Below are 11,167 nucleotides of genomic sequence, written 5' to 3' on the forward strand. Positions count from 1 at the left end.
CTGAGGCGTAAGGATCGCCGGAGACCAGCAGGTCAAGGCTGCGGTGGCCGGGTGGCCACTGCACTCCAGTCTAGGCAACAGAGTGAGACTCCAACTCAAAAAAAAAAAGAATATGGCTCTGCAGTGCCTTAAATGTATATAACCTAATATGATGCGATATTGTATAGAATAAATATATTATTCTAAAGCTTAAAAGGATCTTTCAATTATACTTTATTGAGGGGAAGAGTATAAAGTTACAATTTTGTGCTTGCTCATAATACAGATGCTAATTTAAATATAACAATAGATTAAAATACTGTGATAACAATTTTGTTTTATTTTAAATTATGTAATATAAAACCCAACTTTCATCCAAATTTAGAAGGTAATGTGCGCATACAGTTGACCTTTCAACTGCATGGGTCTTTTATGCAGATTTAAAAAAATAAATGTAGTAACCCTCTGCATGGCCTATTCCTCATTTGCCACCAAACACAGATATAAAAAAATATAGTATTTACAGGATGTACAGGGCCAACTTTGTGTACAGGATGTACATCCTATGTAGGGCCAACTTTGTGTGTCTGCAGGTTACATAGAGCAGCCAGGGTACTTGAGTTTGGTACAGGCAGTCCTGGAACTAATCACCTGTGGATACCATTGGGTGACTGTATTATGGTAGCAAATAACAGCAATTTTTAATTTTTCTCTGTCTACTTTTGTGTATGTGGTCCCCCAAAATTAGGTTTCTGTCCTCAAAATGATCTAGTTTTGGAAGGGTTGTGTTCATTATATATGTACATATTGACTACTCATAATAATCTCAGTGTTCATATAATCATCTTCCTGATGCTAGATTTAAAGTACTTTTCTAAGACTGCATTTCCACCTGGCCAAAACTGAATGTAAATGGATACCAATACCTACTTTTAAGGTTAATGAGTTTTGAGAGTGTCTCCAATGGGAATGACAGTTCATGAAACATCATCAGTTTATCTTCTTTATTATGCTGGTTCAAAATTTTAGAGCTCCCTAAGGTAATTAAAGGCTCATAGAAATACGTTTTCCTGAGAAAACAAGTACTCTATGTGTTAGTTTCAGGTATGATTTTAAAACAAAAGAACAAATATACTCCTGTAGGAATGACTGCTGCAGATCAAGTTGGTGATACTTATATTGTTGCCTTAACTAAATCAACTAATCCACCTTTTATTTAGGGAGTAAGGTATGCATTTAGTAAAAACTTCATTCTCCTGAAAGAAAACTTAAAATCAGCCACTTTTCCTTCTCTGTCAAGTCTTCTGTTCCTTTCCATCTCGATCTTTATGTATTTATATATATATCTGTATCTCCCTATAAATATGCATAGTCTCTCTAAGTATGTTTAAACAGATAAAAATTTGTCCAGGTTAACATGTGTGCTTAACCAGTTTGACACCCTTCCTCCCCTTGAAACTCATGTAGGGGATGGGATAGGGAAGCCTTTGTTTTCTGTTTTGTGTTTTTTTTTTTGGAGTTGAAGCCTCACTCTGTCACCCAGACTGGGTACAGTGGCCGCTCCTGGCCACCACAGCCTCGACCTGCTGGGCTTCAGCAATCCTTCCGCCTCAGCCTTCCAGGTAGCTGGAACTACAGGCACGTGCTACCATGCCTGGGTAATTTTTTGATTTATTGTAGAGATGAGGTCTCACCAAGTTGCCCAGGCGGGTCTCGAACCCACGGGCTCAGGCAATCCACTCCCCTCAGCCTCCCAAAGCATAGGATTACAGGCTGAGCCACCGAGCCTGGCTAGCATTTGTTTTCTTACTGGGCTGTAAATTACTAGAAACCTGGACTAGTACATCATACTCTTCATAGTACTGGTACATTGATAGATTAGCATCTATGTGATAAAGGGCCTTGACCTCTTTCATTTGAAAAGTGCTTGGCACATAGTGGTTGCTGAAATGTTTATTGAATAAATTAATTGCCAGGAATTATTAGCAAATAGAAGTATATAGCAAGCTTACGTAAATGGCCAAATCTGACTCCTTGGGTCTCAATTTTTTAAACTCTTGTCATTTCTGTGGTTTCTTTTATTTATTCCTCTTTTCTTTAATTGTATACATGGCATGTGTTCATTGTTGAAAATTTAGAAAGTTTAAGCACAAAGAAGAAAAAATGCCTTATAATCATACTATCCCCAAATAACTTTATTTAAAGTTATATGCTTCTAATTTTATTTTATACAAAAATAATTATTTTTTCCTACTTTCATAAGGAAACATGGCCTCATGCTTTAGAAACGTATACACCTATAATCATATATGCATATTTTTTCTTCTAAAAACTGTTTCCACATCCCGTTTTTCTGTTTAGAGCTCTTGAAAATAGTTGTCATTACTTGCTATCTCTATTTCTCTCTTCCCATCATTCATTCTCTGTTAGCCACACACTAATCATACTCTCATATTCTCACCCTACCCCTTGCAGCTCTTTTTTGTTTGTTTTTAGAGTTGAGTCTCTGTTACTCAGGCTGGAGTGCAGTGGCACGATCATACCTATCTGCTGCCTCGAACTCCTTGCCTCAGCCTCCTCAATAGCTAGGACTGTAGGTACATGTCCAGTTAATTTTTCAAAAAATGTTTGTGGAGCCAGTTGGCTATGTTGCCCAGGCTGGTCTCAGACTCCCTGCCTCAAGTGATCCTCCTGCCTTGGCCTCCCAAAGCACTGGAATTACAGGCGTGAGCCACAACTCCTTAGCTCACTTGGCCTCCTTAGCTCACATTTTACTTTATCGATTGGAACATTTGAAACCATATTACTTCCTCACTTTTTGCTCCTGGCTTTCCTCCTGCTTACTTTTGGCCCTTCTCAGCCTTCTTTACTGATTTCTCTCCATTTTGTATGTCACTAAATGTTGCAGTCTTTAGGACTCAGTTCTTGGACTTCTTATCCTTAGCCAGTCTCAGTCAGTCTCAGGGCTTTAAACACTAGTTGTACGCTAATGACTCTCAAATGTTATCTCTAGGTCAGACTTCTCCACTTAGATATATGATAGACATTTCAAACTCAGTATGTCCAGAATCATTCTCCTCATATGTACTACCCACAACAAACAAACAACTGCTTTTTTCCTAAGTCATTAAATGGCAGCCTGACAAGTTAGACCAAAAACCTTGAAGTCATTTGTACAGTTTGGGTTCTCTGGGAAGTAGACTAAGACAAAGATTAGCAAGCTGTAACTTTATTAGGAAATGCTCTTAGAATCAACAACTCCAGAAAGAAGAAAGATGTGGTTATCCCAAGTTGGAGCAAAGAGCCGTGAGACTAAATGATATGACTGGGGAAGTTAGTATAGATGAGGAGCCCAAGGACTGACCCCTAGAGAACTACAGTCAGCCCATTATTAGACAGAGGCTCCCTAGCAAGGGGACATGAGCTTGACTTTCTTCAGGCAAGGTTATTCCTCTGTGTCTGCAGCAGCCCCCATATCTGAGGAAGTCTTTTACTCCTGAAGAGGGATCTGGCCAGTGCATAACTGTGTCTTCTGCATCATTCGTAATTCCTCTTTTTCTCATATTTCATATTCAGTCCATCAAGCAAACGTTATTTAGCTTTCAAAATATATCCACTTTGACCCCCCTCTACCACCTCCTCTGCTGCCACCTTACTCCATGTCACTGTTATCTCTTGCCTGAATTACTGTCATGTTCTCAAGACTGGTCTCTTGCTTCCACCCTTGTACCTTTCTATTCTCCACACAGCAGTTAGTTATCCTTTCAAACAAAGTCAGATTGTGTTACCCCAATGCTCTGGCTTCTTCTCCCACTTCAAATAAAATCCTAAATTCTTTCCATTGTTTACAAGGCCCTCCAAATCTGTCCCCAGTTACTTCTCTAATTCTCCTCCCTTTGTTTTTGCCTCTCTGGCCACACTGAAACCTTTCAGTGCTGTTTCCCAGCCTCTCTTAGCTTGCCTGTCTGCTATTGAGATGTACTCCCTACTTTGTCAATTCCTCCCCTTCTTTCTCTGTCAGCCAGTCTAGTAGGCAAAACAGTATCTGCCATGTCAACATTAATGTCTTAGTCAAGGTTATCCGATGAGAAAAGTACTGCAGAGCTTACAAAAACTTCAAGCATTTGGCATCTACCAGTCTCTTTTGTTCCTTCACTTATATCTCAGAGAAATGAATGTGTTTTAAATGGGAAAAAAATGTTTATGTTTTTTAAGTATTCATCTTGGTCAGAATTTCTTGAAAAGAATTATTGTTTGGTGCTTCCCCTCCCCCCATAATTTTGAGTTGACGTCTAGTACAATGCATTACTCTTACTGAGCTGTGTGATGAGATTGAGGTCATACCACCTCATGCATGGAACTAATTATTTCTTGCTCTTTCTTTCTTTACAGAGCCTTTCATCCTACTATAAAGGAGGATTTGAACAGAAAATGAGTAGGCGAGAAGCTAGTCTTATTTTAGGTGTGAGGTAGGTGTGCCTCATACGTATTATTTTGTTCCGTGGCCAAGCTTGTCTAAAAAAGGAGAAAATGTTACAGCAAGGTTATACTTTCATATTTAAAACTATAACTAGGAGGCAGAGGAGAAAATTACTAAATTTTTACAGCCTCAAATCCCCCCCCCCCAAATCAGGTACGGTTGTGGCATATCTTCATTTTTTCGTTTCTTTCTTTTCTTTTTCTTTTTCTTTTTTTTTTGAGTCAAGTTCTCACTGTGTTGCCTAGGCTAGAGTACAGCGACACAATCACAGCTAACTGTAACCTCTACCTCCTGGGCTCATGGGGATCTTTCTGCCTTTACTTCATGAGTTGCTGGGACTACAGGCATGTGCCACTACACCCAGCTAATTTTTTTATTTTTTTGTAGAGACAGAATCTCACTATGTTGCTCAGGTTGGTCTCAAGCAGTCCTTCTACCTCGGCTTCCCAAAGTGCTAGGATTATAGACATGAACCACTATGCCTGACCTGCAACATAATAATCTTTTATAATATTAGTATTCACTAATATAGAACCTTTGTTCTTTTAAGGAGTTTATCTTTTTATAATAATTTTCTTTTGGAGAGTGATACAAAAATGCATTCACTCCTATTTTATATGCAATCCTAAGTATTATTTTAAGATACAAATCATAGTTTCAGCCCTTAAGTAATTTAGAATCTATCTAAGGAGACATGCCAAATATATGCAGAACAACTAGAAAACGTAACTAATAAAGGAAAGAAGAGCTATGGAACACCAAAAAAGAGGATGATGTAGATTAGCCACAGGAAATGGAATCATTATACTAGAATTTTTCAGAGTAACATGTTTTTCATTTCTTAGTAGGCAATTAAGCAATGTAATATTCATACCTCGATATGATGTTTAATAGTTACTTTCTCAAAATTCATTAGTCTTTGTCACCAGACAATGTTTGATTGTCTATCTGGTGGTTGCCTAACAATTCTAAAAGTAAGTTTGCAATGGTCCCCCAAAGACTTCTATAAATGGCCAAAAGGAATACCCTTAAGTTTGTACATTACTTATGGAAGACAGATAGCATTCTAGGTCCATGTAGTAGGAGGGCAAACCTCTGCAGACTTGGAGAGTTTTTGTATTTAATTGATAATCATCATAATGCTTGAATCATTCAAGTGATGTTAAATTAGGTTATTTGTACTTTATTTTTAAAAAACAAGAAGTATATAATACATTTTCATAAGCATCCTTTATATCCATATAACAACTACTATTTGAACACTAACTGTATGTTAGGTCATAGTAATTTTTTTACTTATATTATCTAATTTAGCTTTGAAACAATCCTGAGAGGCAGGTTTTATTATGTGCATTTTATATATGAGAAAAAATTTAAGTACGTGAGGCAAAGTTTTATAGCTAATAAGCAGTTTTGACCCTGTATCTGGATAACTAAAAGTACATGCTTTGGTCTCTACATTGTGGGTCATCCATGCACATTGAATTATTTTGAGCTTTACAACTACTGTCTATACTTTGTCAACTATTATTATACCCATTTGAGGTCCAGAAAAGTAAAGTAGCTTAGATAAGGGAGTATAGCTATTAAATAGCAACAGTAGTATTTAGTTGTTGTTAGTGGTGAATTTTTTCCTTTGCTAATGAGACACTTCTCCAATACTGAATAAAGTATGTTTTACCAAAATAATTTAATTTTCTACTTTAATTTTTGTTTACAGCATAGGCTCTAACAGTCAGGCTTTTCTCACAAAGCTAAATAAACTATGAGATGTTTTGAAATTCCTCTGTAAAGATAAAAATAAAAAATAACCATTATGGATGGGTTGCTACATGCCAGGCATTGTTCTAGCACTTTGTGGGCATTAACTCAGTTAATCCTTACAATTGCTCTATGAGGAATATGTTGTTCCTAGCCCTATTTTACATTGAGGAAACTGAAGCACAGAGAGGTTAACAAGTTTACACAATCCTAAATGGCAGTACTATGATTAAAATTCATCAGTCACTCTGAAGTCCGAATACTTGATTGCTTTCTATATATACTGCCTTCCCCTAAAATAAACTAGAAGCATAAGTTTTCAAGCTTACAATATAATCTGCATACTATGACTCCCTTAGCCTATAGGTTGTGTTTTATTTTTTAAATGGATTGAGAATAAAGACTGGCATTACAAAGGACCAAAGAAAAGCACATACAGCATTGGATCAATGATTTAGTTTGATGATTAGTAGAATTAAGTGAAAGCTGTAATTTCATATTTGTCCACAAGATGGTGAAATTCTCATTAGGTTTTAATTTCTTGAAACCCATATAAATTGTTAATTTAAAATCTTCATTTGGCGCTATTTATTATAAGCACTTTAATTTCTTTTTACAGCCCATCTGCTGGCAAGGCCAGGATTAGAACAGCTCATAGAAGAATCATGATTTTGAATCACCCAGATAAAGGTAGGTAAAAATTCTTATTTTTTCATAATATGTGGATCAGAATTGCCATGAATTCCTTTCAGTTTACTTAAGTTCATTATAAATGCTATATAGTTGAGACAGAAGTTTATGTGCCACAGGTATTATGATTTTTCTCATATATAGATGAGCCTTTAGAGTTCAGAGACTCACAAAAGTAGTGAATTTGTACTATTAGCTTTCAAAAACTTAGTTGCTTGTTTTTATATGTGACTACCCGAACCCGTTTGATGCTTCTACCATTTTGATCAAGAAAGGAAACATGAGTTGTGGATTTTTTGTTTGTATAAATTGATTGGGCATAATAAATTACATTTATTTGACCTTAAATACAAAAGTATAAGAGTTAGAAGATTTCCTCTAAATCTCTGAATGGAATATGTCATAGATGCTTCTAAATTTCTTAATTTTAGTCTGGAAGGCTCTGAAGCTGAGCCATTTGTTTTTAGCTGGCCAGGTTTTTAATGTAAATTTATCTTACAGAAAGACAATTATTATAACTTTAACTACACTACAGCTGCTTGAGAGAGAAAGCCCATATGTTCATTACTGTTTCTGCTTTAAAATAACAGATGGTAGAAAGTTGCACTGTATTTCAGAAGTCAAGGGAGGAAAATAGAGGATTTCTTGGATTTTTATTTACAGAATTTCAGTTTTCTAATTATTTCAAAAAAATTAAAAACAAATTTTGGATTCCTATCCATCCTAACCAAAACCAAAATAAGGCATTCTTTTTCAGCTTTCTCACTTAATTGCTTACTATAAAAATTCTTTTCACTAAACATCAGATCTCTGTTGGTTTTTGCACTTGCTATTCTTTAGTGTGAATAAACATGAGAATAAACTTTGAAAAGAGGTTTTGCTTAAAATTTCTAAGCAACTTCAACAGTTCCTGAAAGATCCACTCAACTAATTTACTTTGCATTGTAGGCTTTCAGAGTAATTGACTGAAAAAGCAATGTGTTGAAGTGCCTCCTTGAAGCCCTCTGTCTCCTAAGTGTTCCCTGTCCCTTCCAGGTCAAGTGAATGCCCTTCTGTGATTGCAGTAGGATCAAGTGCTCATGTCTTTCAGATGATTGATAAGTTGTTGACTGTGCCTGCTGGCAAGGAAGCAAGTTCTAAAATATATCTAAGAATGTGTATTTTTAGAAACTTTTAGTAAAAAAAAGAAAATGTATGTCTTATGAGTCAGTAGTGTTTAAAGAATTACTTGATTTACTCTGAGATGTTGTATTTATCGGAGGTAGGATTGTTGACTGCAGTGTACTTACTAATATCCTCCCATCTGGCCCTGTGTGGATTGCTCCTATGAAAGAACAGACCTGGGAGCAAGAGGCCAACATTTTTCTCTGACCTCTGCCTTCCAGCCAGCATTGTGGCATTGGACATTTCTATAGCCTCTCTAACTGTGAGTTTTATCATCTATAAAATGAAGGGATTTATTTCTAAAAAGTTTTTTGTTTACATGATTTAATAATCTTCTTTGCCTACAAAATTAATGCAGAGCCTGTACTCTGTGTTTCTATTCAGTTCACACTTTTAAGAAAGGCACTCCTATTTTTTTGTATTACTGTACCCTCTAAGAATATATTGATAACTGTGGACAACTTTTTCATCTAATTGTCCTTCATCCAAAATTTGAAAACATTTAGTTTTAGAGAGTTCCTGAACTTCCTAAAACCCATCCATATACTCATTGTTAAGAAACCCTGCTCTAGTGGAAATATAGTGAATTAAGAAATATGGAACGACTGGGTATAATGTGGTTGGGAGATGATAGCTCATAAATCTGAAAATTATCTTTTAAGAAGGAAGAGTGTTTTGTTTTTAATGAAGAATATAACAGGTTTTAAACAAAAATGTCTCATTGCCTTTGGAGAGAGAATGTCAGGAATATCTGGGGAAGTATGAGAATGGGTAACTCTTAATTTTGACTTCTTTTTTTTTTTAATCTTTCACCATATTTGTTTTGGCTGGGTCACCAATTGGTGTTTTAGGTAGTCGCATATACTTAAATTCCCTACCCAGTGCTTCTGAAATTCATGTTTCCCCACCCTCTCCAAGTAACTTTTCTGTTAGTTTTGCTACCAGCTGGTAAAATAGCTATGGAACTTCAAATGTGTGATCAAGTATAATTTGTTACACATTTCATTATCAGTCTGTGCAAAGAAAGTGGCACCAGAAAATTAGGTGTGGGTAATAGCTGAAAATAAATTTTTTGTAACAAGTTTTAAATGAGCATTCAGAGGTATTTTGGTAAGAAAGGAAATTTTGCTTTTTTAATTTAGTGATATAAAACATAAACAGTAAAAAGATCTTGGGTTCTTGATCCAAGTTTTTCAGGCTAATATCTTTTCTTAAGTTGCTAAAGAAAGAGGTTAGATGTAATGAAATCAGTAGTTTAATAGTGATGCTCAATTAATATTAGAAGGGGAAAGGATAGTCTAGGTAAATTTGAAAAACTAGAACCTCAGAGATTTTGTACAAGCTGTCTAAAGCAGTCCTACTCAAAGTGTAATTTGGTTATTCTTGCCAGACTGCCGTTTGCTATCTGTGCACAACTAGTTACAAACAGAAATCAAAAGTAAACATTTAGAAAACTGTACAACAATTTGACATTGCCATGACATCCAAATGTCCAATGCTTTTATTTTGTGTAAAAGTATTGATCCACTGCAGATTGGAAATTTTTTTTTAATGTACTTATTTGCCATAGTTTGAGAAACACTGATCTAATCAGTGCTGCCTGCTAAACTGGGCTTTCTGCTCCATTCTGGGGAAAATGTGCTGTTAGTTCTCTTTAAAGACATTTAATGGTGGACAGCTTCCTGTTTTATAACACAGCCAACTTAACGCTTAGGAAGCTGTAACTACTAGAAAGTTCTTACATTCAGATGAAATCTGCCTGCTTACAATGGAGAGATTCTCAACCTTTTTCTGTTTTTACCCCTTTAAATAAACATAGTATTCTCGCTTATCTTTTCTTCTTTAATGTAGTGTTTGAATCAAAATTAAATATTGGGATTAAAAACAAGCCAAAGAAATTATGCTGTTGAGTGGATTGTCTCAAATTACTCCCATCGTAACAGAAGCTAATTTTGACATGAATCCTTGGTAATAATATATTTATTACAGTACATTATTTGTAAAACATGAAAATATTTTACATGAAAAAGAAAGATGTGATCACTGAGAATCAACATGGATTCACTAAGAAAAAATGATTCCTAATTAGTCTGATTTCCCTTTTTGATAGATATACTAGACTACTTGTTTCAGGGGGCTTGTCTTTCTTTTCCTTTATTTGAACATTTTTAATTTAAGACTTTGTATTAGATGTAATTAATTTTTTGGTAAGGAGATTTTTTGTTTTATCATGCATTGATTTTCCTTGATAAATGGTAAGATCCTTAAAAGTAAAAAATATGGCTTATTTATCTTCATGACCTGTATGGCTGGCATATAATAAACTCTAAATAAGGGTTTTTTTGGATGAGTGTATGAATAAACAAATGGACAAAAAGTAGACAAATACAATTGCTGGGGAAACAGAATTAGGAGTGATAACTAATATGCCTAATAATCATGTCAAAATTTAAAAAGACATTAGATTGATATGAAACAACCTGAAACTATTATTTATTTCAAAATCATTTATTTGCATCTACTGTGTGCCAGGCATTGTGATAAATCTTAGGATTATAACTAAAACGAGGCAATTAGATCCCTGTCCTCATGGGGGCATATATTCTAAATGGAGGAGTAGACAAAAGACAGGTAAATCTGTTTCAAGTTGTAATGAGGCAATAAAGGACATAATGGACTGCACTATAGGATATGGAAGAGAGACAATTGGACATAAGAGTGACCAGGAACACGTCTGTGAGGAGACCTGCAGGGTGGGAAGAGGGGCAGGAAAGTAGGGGGTTTTGCATATGCCGAGGCTCTGAGGAAGGAGAGAACTTAGTGGGCATGAAAGAAACTAGTGTGATGGGAGTGTAACCGGAGAGAGGACAGGCAGCCTGAGATGAAATGGTGCCCAGATTTTGAAAACTAGGTATACACTGTGATAATGAAATAGTTTATGTTCTTTGTACTTTGTTTCTAAATGCCGAAGGAAGGAAAGTGATGTAATTCAATTTACCTTTAAGAAATTATTTTTCTTTTATCTTCAATCTCTATTTTTTTTTTGAGTTGGAGTCTCACTCTGTCGCCCAGACTGGAGTGCGGTGGCCGCTC

The 11,167-nt window shown here is 35.6% G+C and overlaps 1 protein-coding gene across 1 annotated transcript in view; it reads left to right on the forward strand.

Annotated features, from left to right (window-relative positions):
- DNAJC15 (DnaJ heat shock protein family (Hsp40) member C15) overlaps positions 1-11,167 on the forward strand; it is a gene marked incomplete at its 5' end in the record, with an annotated part of 40,041 nt that overhangs the window by 8,748 nt on the left and 20,126 nt on the right. The window contains 2 exons of the mRNA XM_008050547.1: positions 4,372-4,448; positions 6,840-6,910. Of these exons, the coding sequence (XP_008048738.1) occupies positions 4,372-4,448; positions 6,840-6,910 (148 nt within the window). The remainder of the gene's footprint in view (positions 1-4,371; positions 4,449-6,839; positions 6,911-11,167) is intronic.

Source organism: Carlito syrichta, unplaced genomic scaffold, assembly GCF_000164805.1.
Source record: "Carlito syrichta isolate Samal-C Ts95f unplaced genomic scaffold, Tarsius_syrichta-2.0.1 Scaffold149649, whole genome shotgun sequence".
NCBI lineage: Eukaryota > Metazoa > Chordata > Mammalia > Primates > Tarsiidae > Carlito > Carlito syrichta.